General features: G+C 40.3%; 1 protein-coding gene across 1 annotated transcript in view; it reads right to left on the bottom strand.

The window, feature by feature from the left end:
• Positions 1 to 11183, bottom strand: part of SNX3 (sorting nexin 3) — a 48485-nt gene extending 37302 nt beyond the window's left edge. The window contains exon 1 of the mRNA XM_005898188.3: positions 10848 to 11183. Coding sequence (XP_005898250.1) covers positions 10848 to 11009 — 162 coding nt within the window. The 5' untranslated portion in view covers positions 11010 to 11183. The remainder of the gene's footprint in view (positions 1 to 10847) is intronic.
• Positions 11184 to 14036: the final 2853 nt, after the last annotated feature.

Raw genomic sequence — 14036 nt, 5'->3', positions numbered from 1 at the left:
TGATCCTTAATTTGATTATATCTCCAAAGGTAACATTCTCATATGTTAACACATTCAGATTCTAGTTATTAGGAAGCAGAAATCTTTGGGGAGTTATTTCTGCACCCACAATAACCCAAGCCACAGGTGCCACCAATTATGACATTTGAAGATTCCTAACAAGTAACGTATGGTAGATAATGTTGCCACAAATTCTTTGAAGCTACTTTCATCTGAGAGGTGGAGTTTATTTCCCCACCTCTGAATCTAGACTAGCCTATGACTTGCTTTGAGCAAGAGAATGTGGTAGAAGTGACAAGCAGTTTTCTAAGCCTAAAACTCAGAGGTCTTGCAACTTTCTATCTTCATTCTCTGGGAATGCTATTCTAAGACTGCCAAATAAAAAAATCAGTAGAGCCTACTGGAGAATGAGAGGCCATCTGGAAGAGAATGAGGCACCCCAGGAGACAGACAGCCAGACATGCCAGCTCTCCAGCTCAAAACAGTTGCACAAATGAGCACACAGAAACTGCCCAGCCAGACCACAGAATGGTAGGAAATAAATCACTGTTGCATGTCATTAAGTTGGGGTGGTTAGTTATGCAACTGACATAATATTGGTTACTGGGAAAAACCAGTCTACAATGTGTACGTATCTGGATGAGCTTTTGGCAGGAGGAATAAAGAAGGTCATTTGGGTTAGATGGGAGAGGAGAACAGCAGGTAGACTTTCATGGCTGTATCACAAAGCATGATCAGGCTGATACAGGAAATGACTGTTAAATAAGAATGACCCTGGCTATTTTTATGATCTGTTCTAAGTGGAAATAAAAGCCATTACAGTTTCTAAGAAGAGGCAGATAACTAAAACTATATCAAAGAAAACATAAAGTGCCTACCATACCAGCTTGAGACACAGCAACTGCCCAAAACATGCTTAAAATAAAACAAACCATAAATAAAGAGGTAGGGAAAGACATTTGAGCCAGACAGTAACAACAGGTCCCAGGGCATAAAGTGGTCAAAATCCAGTATTAATACTGTGTGACTTTGGCAGGTCATTGACAATGGAAAAGACAGCTATTCTCTCTGCCCTTACACCCCTGGTCCTGCATGCAGGCTTGGGTTCCTACTGAACATTATGACTGTTTTCACCAAGTAGTATCATTAAATTGAACTGAATAGAATCAAACTGACCTACCTCCCTACGTTCCAGTCTATAAGCTTCCTGCCTTTAAGAGCAAGCCATACATTAACACAGTGACTGGCATGTACTAGGTGGTTCATAAATGTTCATTTATTGGACAGTTTTAGGGAAAACTGATCAAAGAAAACATCCAGTCCTGTTTCAGGTTGGTGTGAACTTCTAAATGCAGCAACCACATTTTTTTAAACTTGGCATTCCAGTTCAGTTCAGTCGCTCAGTCGGGTCCGACTCTTTGCAACCCCATGAACCGCAGCACACCAGGCCTCCCTGTCCATCACCAACTCCCCAAGTCCACCCAAACCCATGTCCATTGAGTTGGTGATACCATCCAACCATAGCATTCCAAGTGCTCAATAAAACAACTGGCCCACAGGAGCCACTCAAATGTTAAGTTGAATCTAAAAAGAAATGTAGTTAGGAAAAAACTGATTAGAGTCTTAAGAAAATAAAACTGGGCAAATACACAGATTACAGATAAGAACCATATCTAACATCTAAGTGAAAATGTCTACAATTTATTTCAGCTTAAGTATATCAACATCATCTGCCCTTTTAAACTAAGAGAAAAATTCTATCAATTTACTATATTGTTCCATTTTGAGAATATCACAGTTCCTCAATTTTCAACTTAACCCCTTTCTACAATTCACACATTAAACTTACCCACATCAGTAGTCCAACTAATACCAATTTAATCATTTAATAATGGCATACTGCTATAACATGTAAACAATTACCATGTAAGAACACAAAACATTAAATGATGATATGGTATTAAACAACTAATTCTGAGCTAGAAAATATCTAAACCCCAATCCTGGCTAGAACAGACTCTAGTTTTGTCAGGCACCACCTTCAGTTTTGTCACTGGTTTATCAACTGAAACTAAACCACCATGAACTAGCTACCTAACAGTTTCTATCAGCCCCAACTCTCTCTCTCTAGATATTCAAAGGAGTTTACAAAAGGCTTCAAGCGAGAAAACTAGTTTTACAAACTGAAACTCTTTGTGGTTGGCCTTAATATGAATAGTAGATGTAATGACTCACAAGGTTAGATTGTGTCTTTGCAAAAACTCGACCTTTAGAAGGAAAAAATGGCGCCTACTATTTCATTCAGTACCCAAGAATAGGACCACGCTTTACAATCAAATAAGATTCTCCAAGTGCTTTGTTTTCCACTATTCCAAAGCTACATAAAATATAGACCAGTGACTGGCCAACTTTTTCCCAAATGGCAAGACAGTTATTTGAAACTACTCAACTCTGTCCTTTCAGTGCAAAAGTGGTTGTAAATACTATGTAAACAAAATATTAAAAGATATGCTGTGTTCTAATAAAACATTAAATAGGTAAGCCCATAGCTGCTGATCCCTGTTCTATAGTGATCAGTGTTTTAAGACTGTTTTCTGTTATATAACATGGTGGAAATCTTTGAGTGTAAATTTAAACAAAGGTCTGGTGATACACAGAAGTATGCCTAGCCAACAAGACTTTTATCTTTGTTTCCACATGAAAATGATCCGTAATATCATGGCAAAGAGGAGATATTGAGAACTAGACATAAAAAAACGAACTTTGAGGCTCCTTTGTTCCTCTAAATGAATTAGAATTTCCAAACTTACTATAGAACAGAGAAGCTCATCCCGTAAGGACAGGAAGGGGAAAAACGGAAAGTAAACAAGCTATAGGTGGCAGGTGTGGAATAATTTTAGGAAAGCCAAGGAAACAGAGATGCTACATCATTTATAAAAGTCTAGAGAGCAAAGAATTAGAAAGTGATCATTCCAGTATTGTTAGGCACTAAGTAATTTTATTAAAGTGATCTTGTCTTCCTAGGATTCCCTGGTAAGAGACACTGACCTCACTCAGTTAGATGGCTCAAACAATATACTCCATTACTCACTGTCATCAACTAAAACGCTGGTCCCAAGTAAAACCTCCTACATAGCTTTAAACAGTCACTGAAGGCAAAAAAAAAAAGTTAATCATGTATTTTCCATACTTCTAACCCAAACTCGACCCCATGACATACTTCTATCGAACATGCCATGTCTTCATGTCTGCCTCCTTTTTCTACTCACCAAAATTTTCTCTGGAAGGGATCAAATTTATTTACATCAAAACAAACAAACAAAACCCAACTTACATTCAAGGATGTCAAAACTAAAAGGAGCTCAAATTTTATTTCTTACAAATCAAATAAACTTTCTCTAAACTTTGAAATCTCAGTCATCAGCAAACAAAGGAAAAAAAAGACAAGATGAGAATGTTGCCAGTGCCACAGCCTAGAAGACAGACCCGATTACTTCTTTACCACTGTGTGGAAGCAGAGAACAGTGTCTGTTCCTCCTTTCTTCACATGGCTGCCCAGCTAGATTAAATTCCGCAGCTTCCTTTATAGCCAAATGTGGCAATGGGCCAGAAATGTGCCTTCACCTTGCCTAGAATGTGGATGTGATACCAGGAAGCTCACAGTCAGGTCACAATGCCAGCCCTGGACTGCTCAAGACTTCTTCACATGAAAAAATAAACTCAGTTTTTGAGGTCTCTGTGAGAACAGTCCAAACTATACCTTAACTGACCATATGTCATATTTTACTATGCTGTCCTAATAGGTTCTAAGTTAAATATTTCTTTAAAAGAACACCTTATTTGGCTGAAAGCTTTAAATCATTTAACTAAGCAATCCATAAACAGCAGTACCAGGATTACAGTATTGATTTTCTCAGATACCATCTTTCTTATATGATAGTCAAAAAACTGCTGGCTCTGCTTACATGGAAGCAGCATCAGATCAGATCAGATCAGATCAGTCGCTCAGTCGTGTCCGACTCTTTGCGACCTCATGAATCGAAGCACGCCAGGCCTCCCGGAGTTCACGGAGACTCACGTCCATAGAGTCAGTGATGCCATCCAGCCATCTCATCCTCTGTCGTCCCCTTCTCCTCCTGCCCCCAATCCCTCCCAGCATCAGAGTCTTTTCCAATGAGGCAACTCTTCACATGAGGTGGCCAAAGTACTGGAGTTTCAGCTTTAGCATCATTCCTTCCAAAGAAATCCCAGGGCTGATCTCCTGAAGAATGGACTGGTTGGATCTCCTTGCAGTCCAAGGGACTCTGAAGAGTCTTCTCCGACACCACAGTTCAAAAGCATTAATTCTTCGGTGCTCAGCCTTCTTCACAGTCCAACTCTCACATCCATACATGACCACGGGAAAAACCATAGCCTTCACTAGACGAACCTTTGTTGGCAAAGTAGCACCATATTATAATACAAACATAAAAGTATCTAAAAATAACATTTCACTCCTTTTTTTTGATAAGTATGATTGTGAAAGTGAGATGAAAAATCTCATGGAATCACCAAAATACCTGAAAATTAGGCACTAGTAGATTTTACACTTTAAAGGTATAGGGTGGCAATACTACTAAAATACAAAGATTTCTTAAATGTATATAAATTTGTCTCTTCCTGATTTCTGGCTTACTTTCATGATTATTACACAGGGATACAGACATGGATGGCATAAGACAGGGGTGAAAAGATCAGGCTTGGCTGAATGTAGTAAATGCTTCTCCTTCCCCCAAAGCTAAGTTGTTGGCATGCTTTGATAGTATCTAAATTGTCTCCCCTTTAAAAATAGTTTTCATCTTTGGCCAATATCACTGGTTTTCCTCTCTGCTACATGTAAGGATCTGCTTCTTTTTCTCCCTTCCCTCCCCCTACCACCCTAGAATTGGCCTTTTTAAAAATCCCATTGAGGCTACTAACCACTGCAGCTCCATTTTTTTTTTTTTTCTTCTCTGTTGCCTGTCATAACTCAAAAGACAGAGAGCCTGGTGCCACCAGGTATAATCCTTGCTGCACATCAGTAAGGTGCCCTTGCTGGGGTGCTTTTTAATTTACCACTTCCCAAATCCCACCCTAACCCAATTAAAAAAGAATCTAAAGGATTTCAAAAGCTCCCCAGGTGATAATGAATGTTCAGTGAGGGTGAAAGAAAAAATATGGCCTCTGAAGATCAGAAAATCTATATTCAAATCCCAGTTTTGCCATTTAATAGCTGTGATTTTGGACAAGTTACTCAACCTTCCTAAACTCCATTTATTCCTAAAGTATCCACTACATGTCAAGCACAATGTCAGATGTTGAGTTAGGGTGATCATGACAGTCCCTGTCCTCTAGAAGGTTACAGAAGAAACAGGAATTAAAGGGAAAAAAAGTGAAAGTCGCTCAGTCATGTCCAATTCTTTGCAACCCCCATGGGCTGAAGCTCACCACGCTCCTTTGTCCATGGAATTCTCCAAGCAAGAATACTGGAGTGGGTAGCCATTCCCTTCCGCAGGGCATCTTCCAGACCCAGGGATTGAACCTGAGTCTCCTGCATTGCAGGATTACCATCTGAGCCATCAGGGAAGCCCATACAAGCAAACAAATGTAATCCTAAAAGGGCTACAAAGACACACAAGGAGGAAATCCAGTCTAGATTCCAGGGATCAGCAAAATCTCTAAAAAGGTAAAAGCAAGGCTGAGTTCTGCAGGACAAGTAATGATAGCCAGATAAGGCTGCTAAAGCAAGATAGAGGAGGAAGTGTATGCAAAGGCCTGGATAGTAGTCAGCTTATTTGGGAGATATAAGTAGTTCAGCAAAACTAAAATAAGAATGAGGGAGGAACAAGAGATGAGGATCAACAATGACTTCAGCTTCCACATTTGCAAAACAAAGATATTATTTGCTCTGCTTGGTTACTCAAAGATCAAATTACATATATAGCAAACTGTCTTGAACACAACAGGTACGCAGGTGATAAATTCCCCCACCTTTCACATGAGAAGAAGCTTGCCTTTTATAAGCATTTCCAATCAACAACACACTTTTTCTTTTGAGCCAATCAACAACACACTTTTTCTTCAGATGATTTCATCATAGCACAGAATTCAACAGTAAGTTCTTTTCAGCTATTTTGTTTTTCTGGGGTGCATCTTATCTACTGTGGATTAATGAACAGTCAACTCCTAGGTCTCAAGGACACTAACATTGAGACTTCCTTCTAAAGGTTCAGACACTTGAGGGTTCTCCAACACCAGGCTGTAGATAAAAAAGGTTTTAATATATTGTTTAAATGAACTGAAGCTGTGAAGCAATACAGAATGTGGACCACAATACTTCAAATCCAACCCTGACTCTGATACTCACACGAGCTTCGTGCTTAGTCACTCAGTGGTGTCTGACTCTTTACAACCCCATGGACTGCAGCCCGCCAGGCTCCTCTGTCCATGGGATTCTCCAGGCAAGAATACTGGAGTCAGTAGCCATTTTCTTTTCCAGGGGATCTTTCAGACCCAGGGATCAAATCCAGGTCTCCTTCATTGCACGCAAATTCTTTACTGTCTGAGCCATCAGGGGCCCTGACTTTGACTTGAGTTAGATATTAATGATTTACGTTGGGTAAGAGACATCTTTCTGTGTCTTGGTTCCCTTATGTGCCAAAACGAACAATATAAAACAGGATCCCTTAACACAATATAACAGTGCTACTTTTTAACTGCCACTGCCTCACTCCCCCCACATTAAGGGATGGGTTAGGTAAGAACAGACTCTTAAAGCTATCTTTCCCTGATAGAGATCCTGGAGGTCAGCCATAGCTGGCAGCAAAGATGTATATCAGACTTTTCATGGTCAATTGATAAAGCTACCTAGATTCTGCAGATGTCCTTCGGCTCCAAAATGCTTTGATTCTTTTAAATACTATTTTAGCCCTTTAAGAATTAATTCACATAAACCCTAAAAACAAGTCTAAAAATTAATTTATTTCTGAAGAGAATATTAATGACTCAATTTAAAATGAGAGGACTCATCCAGAGAAGAATTACCAATACAAGATTAGAATGGCAAATATTGTCAAGATGCTATTTTCATTATCTTTCCTGGTACAAGGTTTATTAGAAAACTTTACTATTCAGTTTTATGTTTCAATATGCCTCAACTTAAAAAAGCTACTTTTAGAAGCATGTCAGGTGATAATGTTAAAAATATGTCTGTGTGTGCTTAGGTGCTTAGTTGCTCAGTTGTGTCTCACTCTTTGTGATCCCATGGACTATAGCCCACCAGACTCCTCTGCTCATGGAATTTCTAGGGAAGAATACTGGAGTGGGGTGCCATTTCCTACTCCAAGGGATCTTCCGGGCCCAGGAATTGAACCTGAGTCTCTTGGGTCTCCCACACTGGCAGGCAGATTCTTTACCACTAGAACCATGTGGGAAGCCCCCACCTTAAAATATGGAGACTTCTATTAAATATTTTTGGTCTTAAGTGTGAAATTTTACTACATTCTGAATGGCATCACAGCTTCCCACATGGAATGACACAAATAGAGTTCTTGATAAGGAAATCAAATTATTTTAGTAACTCACCCCTGCACATTAATGTAGAGAATGTAGTCAGCTGATCAATGACTTTTAATTTAGAAGTAGCTGTATTTAGAAAGAAGCAACTTTTGAGTGCCTATTATATACCAATCACTGTGCTAAAGAGAATTATGTGTATTATGTCATTTAGTCCTCTGAGGTAGGTACAGTCATCTCTCAGTATCCATGGGGGATCTGGTTCCAGGACGCACACACCCCCATATTAAAATCTGCAGATGCTCAAGTTCCTTATATAAAATGGTTTAGTATTTGCATACAACCTACGCACATCCTCTCTTTCACTTTAAACTATCTCTAGGTTACTTATAATACCTAACACACAATGCATATGTTATATATATATAGCTGCGGGTATGCAGCAAATTCAAGTTTTGCTTCTTGGGACTTTCTGGATTTTTTTCCTACTACTTTAGGTCTGTGGTTGGTTGAATACTCATATGCAGAACCGGCATCCTCAAATACAAAGAACCAACTGTACTATTATTAGCACACCTATTTTACAGAAGGGAAGTGGACCTTAGATTTTGTACCTTACTCAGTTATTCTTTGAACTCAGAGCTCAAGAAAAATCCTTAAATTAACTCTGGTTCAAAGCAGTTTTCTCTAGGTACAATACACCTTAATTAACTTAGAATCTTCAGAAAATTAAAGCCACATTATAGCACAAACTTCATAAACAGTGACTGAATTTCCCCTTCAGTTTTCTCTTTAATATGCCAAAATAATTCTAGAACCTGAGCTTTCCAAATCCTTTAATCATTTATGGTGCTCTCTGCTATGCCTACCATTAGAATGATTTTAAAAAACATTAATACTGTATCAATTATTTTTAAAAGCACAGAGATAATCAAGAGATCCTAATAGTCTTAAACACTATCCTCAAACCAAAAGATAAATGGAGATTGGGAAACTTGCATTCTAAAGTGCCATCATCCAGATAAAATTACTCTGTGAATTAGAGTAATTTCAATCAGATTCTATAAAATGGAACATTTTTCTCAAGACTAAAATTAGAGTGTAACCATAGGATAGTTTAAGGGCCCAAACTTTGGAACATAAAATGGTCTGACACGTGTCAAATTCAACAGCAGAAGGCAAGCAGCAGGGGCTAGGGAGAGAAGGAACAGTTTAGAAAAGTAGTAATAAATGACAAAATGACTTACCTATTCATCTCACTGGCAGCTGTACCTTAATTACTCTCAAAAATCACATGCTGCTAAAATAAGTTCTAATATCTTACTATACGGTGTCCTGCATTTTAAGTTAACACATTACATTATTAAGAGAATCCCCAATGACATTTCATAAGGACTAGAAACTCAATTATATTTTCTTAGAAGGCACAAGCACTTATGACTTAACAGTTACTAACACACAACAATCTGGTGTACATAATCTAACAAACCAGTGTAGGTGTGTATACTCTGTTAATTCCTTAACTTATTAATCACTCTTAAAAAGGATTGCTTTCTTCAAAATACAAATGACAATACCATAAGCACAATTTAAAGTGTCACATATGCTATTTGGTAATAAAAATCAGATGAATTTTTTTTAAAAACTGTTATTATACTTAAAGTCCATTTACTATGTAAGAACTCAGCATGACAAACACAAAGTTATTAAATGAGGAAATGGAGGCAGGAGATTCCACTTCAGTTGTGTGACAGGAAGTACTAGCTCTGGAAGTTTAGAAACAGGAATACCAAGCTCTGCTGTAGCACAAGAAATAAAGGAAAATATGCTGATGAATGAGAGTAAAAGAAGTTCTTTTCAGTTACAACCTGCGATATATTAAAGGCAACCCAAAACCATTCCAAAAGTTAAGGGGAAAAAAATGCCTCGTTTTTTTCCACTAGGCTTAGGTGACAATGTGCTTCCTTAGGTACACTGGAATTCAGATTCTGCAGTTTCGCTGTAACAAGACTGCTTGTGACTCATGTTTTACACATCCTTAGAGAGACAAGGGTGACTTGTAACATTTAACAGGTTAGTTTCTATTTTAAGTTGGATGATTATTACATTTTTTATAGCAACACATAAGTAAATTATTTTTAAGTGTCTAAGTTTCACAACAGTGAATAAACTGAACATTACTAAACTGTACAGTTAAAAATGGTTAAGATGGTATATTCTGTTATATCTTACCACACAAAAAATGAGAACGTTAATCAGAAATTATTCCACTTAAATGTTAATAGTAATTTGTTACATAAAATTTGATTACTCATAAACCAAATTCTTAGGCTTAATTTTTAGTAATTTGTTACTGTCATTAGCAGCTGGATTCGTTTCACTGTAACTACTTTTTAAAGATACTTCCATACATGAGGAAATTTTTTAATTTTAAAGTAGTGTGTGAGTGAAAGCACTATACTCAATTAGCATCTTTCAAATCATCTGAATTACTTACTGCCAACAAATACTGGTTATGAAATTATAAATGTGGTTCTACTTCAGCTGATTCTTTCATTCAGTGAAGTGCAAATTTCGAAATTAGGAGAGCAAGATCCCTAAATGAACAGGCTTTTCTTAAAGCAGTGGTAGTCTTGATTGTGAGGCAGGCAACACTTCCCACTCCTCAGCCTTTAGCACAGTTGTGGCCCAAAATACTAAGGTCAATCATTTTCCATCACCGTTTTCTCACCTGGCTCAGCCCTACCAAATTTGACAGGCTTTTGTAAACTTTCTTAAGGTTCTGTTCAGAAAAGCGTGCAATCTAGGTGAGTTTGGTAGCACGGAAGGGCCTGAGAGGAATCAGCTTGGCTCGGCCAACTCGGGGGTTGGGGGGGGGGGAATAGTCTCCAGGAAAAGAAAACCGGATTGGCTTCAACTTTGCGCAAACCCTCTTTCTCAGTCACAGATAGCTCCATTCCCGATGAAGGGCTGTGTTCTCGAAAGATCTACCCCTTTCCAACTCAAATGTCATTCCCAGATCAGCTGCTTGAGGGGCCAGCGGCGCTCAACCCACGCCCTCTTCTCCGAGTACCTTCTTCAAGTGCCAGAGCTGGCCTCAGCTCACCCTACAAGCTCCCATCCAAGCCCTGCACGAAAGCCCTACACGAAGACTGGCCCTGGCCCGGACCCCGCCCGTGGAAAAGTCTGCCCCACCATCACAGCAGGGGGCCCCGCCTGGGCGGCCGTGGCCGTTTGAGGGTCTGCGCTCCAGGGTCCGCGGCGGACAGCCAGGACCACAGGAGTCTCTCCGTAGTGGGAAAAGACGGCCTCACCTTGACCCTGATCTCGTAGGTGGTGAAGCGGCCCCGGCCGACCCCCACTGTCTGCGGGTTGCTCACATCTATCTCGAGGAAGTTGCTGGGAGGCCCGTAGGCGTCATTCAGGTTCTGCGGCTTGGTGATCAGCCGCCGGGTGTCCGCCACGGTCTCCGCCATTTCGCTGCTGCAGCCGCCGCCGCCGCCGCGCCGCGGACTCCCTCCGCCCCCTCCGCGTTCTACCGACACCTCCGCCGCCGCTGCTGCTGCTGCCCGCCGCGGGGACACCGGGCTCGCGCGCAGCGGTCGCAAGGCGAACGAGCACGTAGAGCGGGCGTTCACCCCCACGCGCGTAGCTCCTCCCCGCGTCCCTCCGGCTTCCGCCTCCTGTGCCCTGGAGGGAAACAGCTGACCTGTCGGAACTTCGCGCCCGAGACCCGGGAGACCCAGCGGAAGCCGCGGAAGGGGACTGGGTCTAGGCAGAGGAGGGGAAGAGCAGGCTTGGAACTTGTAGGTGCGGACAGGTTCCGGCCGGACTACAGAGCCCACAATGCACCGGGCGAGCGCGCCCCCGCCGGGCCGAGGCAGAGCTGCTTCGGGCTCAGTTTCCGTGTCGGCCTCGGCCTGGAGCAGTGGAAAGAGCACTATACGAGATCTTCGCGGCCTTGGAAGACGCGGGGACAAAAGTTAAATGGCGAGCTAGGGGAGGTTTGCCCACAGTCCGAGCAAAATTGCCTACGCTAATTCAATGCCAACCTATCCACCGTCTCGCTGTGAACCACTGAAAATGCCTTTCCAGATAGATAACTTTGAATTAATGCCTCAAGTGATTTTTGACATCAATTTGATAGTTTTACCGTACATGCGTCTGGCTTGGTAAATTGTGGTAGAGTGGTCTAAAAACTACTTCATAAGATCATACCGTAAGGTCAAGCCGTTTGGGGAGACTGATCAGTCCTCTAAAACAAGATAATATATGGGCTGAAACTTGCCTTGAATTTCTGATGGTCGAGTGATCTGCAGCTTTTCCCCTTCACTTACCACACAGTTACAGTAAATTAAAAAAAAAGTGGTAAACATATTGCTGCAGCATTTGAAATGGAATTCAGATAACCTTTATCAGAAACGAAAAAACGACAAAACAGTTAAGTAGATCATAGTTAATCTCCGACAAATGCAAACTTTGAGCATTGAGGTAAAAGGACAGATGTCTATCCCTGCCTGGGGAGTTATCTCTCTTGTTACGGTTTCATAACCCTTTTTGCGTTTCTTTATATGTTGAGTTTCAGAAAACTTATTCACTTTAAATAATCTGATTTGTCCCTTAAACTAAAAAATTACCTGCATCTTTAGCAATGCTCAGAAAAGTTGGTGTAAAAAATTACTTAAGCATGATGTCAATCCTTTTCAGGAAAACTCAACATTCATTCATTAAGCAAGGATTTACTGAAGACCTGCTAGGTGTTTTCAACTCTAGATATTAGAGGTAAAAGGGTGAGGAAGACATTAAAATTCCCTGATCTCATCAGGTTAATTGTTTTGTATTAATATATTGTCTATCTTGGGTAGACAAATAATAAACCAATAAGTAATACATCTACCAATATGATTAATGTTATAAAGAAGATAATACTGGGTAATGTGAATGAAAGTGACCCAACAAGCTCATTAAGTTGGTCAGCGAAGTTCTTTGAGTGTATCTCTCCAAGAGAGAGTAATATCAGAGTAAGTATGCCCAGACAGGACTCCCAGAATAAGGGCATACTTACTCTGTTGCAAGAGACCAAAGGGAAACTTGACAGGTATGATTACAGCAGTGAGCTCAAGAATGTATTTAATGATTCTTTGAATTGAACTATGTGAGACCTGAGAGACCAAGAACCACTCTATTGTGTTGTCATCCATGACACTTGAACAAAGCAATTATGGGATATTTGCTTAGAAAGCTTCTGTCTCATTGGAGGCCATGGCAGAGTAGCTTTGGGCAGCAGCAATTGCCTGCAGTGAAGTAGCATCTACAGAAAATAGCAGCACAGTCACACAGCTAAAGAGCTTCCCAGGATAAACATCTGGAAAAAAATCATCTTTATTTTTCAAGGCGATATGATTGCATTCCTAGAAAAACCTATGAAGAGTAAGCTAGTAGAATTAGCAAGAAAATTTAGTGACTGAATGAAGGTATCAAATTTAATTTATAGTTTTCCTCTAAGCAATGTCTAGTTAGACTGGAGATGGGAAAAATATCATATTCATAACAGAGACCAAAGTAAAAAAGAAAACAAGAATGGAAGGCACAAGAGCTACAGGAAACAAAATTATGAAATTTTAATAAAAGATATAAGCCAAAACCTAAATAAAAAAGACTCCATGTTCTTGGATAGGAGGACTTAATATAAAACAAATCACCTAATTTACTATTAATAATGCAAATAGAATCAGAATCCCACTGCAGTTGGTTTTACTTTGCCTTGGGTGCATAGGGTAGTAGTGGACAAGAATTTTCTTTTTTAAGTTCATATGTTGGAGATTAACCAAGAAGACCATGAACATGAAAAGAAAAATGTGATTTGCTTTACCAAATGTTAAAACTTAACTATAAGACTAACTGTAAGCAAAAGCATAGGGAATTCCCTGGCTGTCCAGTGGTTAGACTCCTCACTTTCACTGCAAGGCCCCAGTTGGATCCCTGGTCTGGGAACTAAGACCTCACAAGCTTCTCAGCACAGACCAAAAAAAAAAAAAAAAGGCCACAAGAGTATGGTTTTGGCTGTGTATAAGATAGAGTGTAGTACAGAGGGAGCGTTTCAAATCATTGGGGAAGTATTTCTGGCATAATCCCCTGCATTATGTGTGTCTGACTCTTTGTGACCCGTGGACTGTAGCCTGCTAGGTTCCTCTGTCTGTGGGATTTTCCAATCAAGAATACTGTAGTGGGTTACCATTCCCTTCTTCAGAGGATCTTCCCGACTCAGGAATTGAACCCAGGTCTCTTGCATCGTCTGCATTTTCAGGCAGATTCTTTACCACTGAGCCACCTGGGAAGCCCACCCCTGTGTTATACCATATATGAAAAAATTCCAGATAGAACTTATTTATTGTTGATGGTGGGTTTTTTTTATTTTGGCCACACCACATGGCTTGTGGGATCTTAGTTCCCCAACCAGGGATTGAACCCAGGCCCTCAGCAATGAGAGCATGGAGTCCTAA

The sequence above is a fragment of the Bos mutus genome, chromosome 9, assembly GCF_027580195.1.
Source record: "Bos mutus isolate GX-2022 chromosome 9, NWIPB_WYAK_1.1, whole genome shotgun sequence".
Lineage (NCBI taxonomy): Eukaryota > Metazoa > Chordata > Mammalia > Artiodactyla > Bovidae > Bos > Bos mutus.
This window is presented reverse-complemented; position numbering and strand designations above follow the sequence as displayed.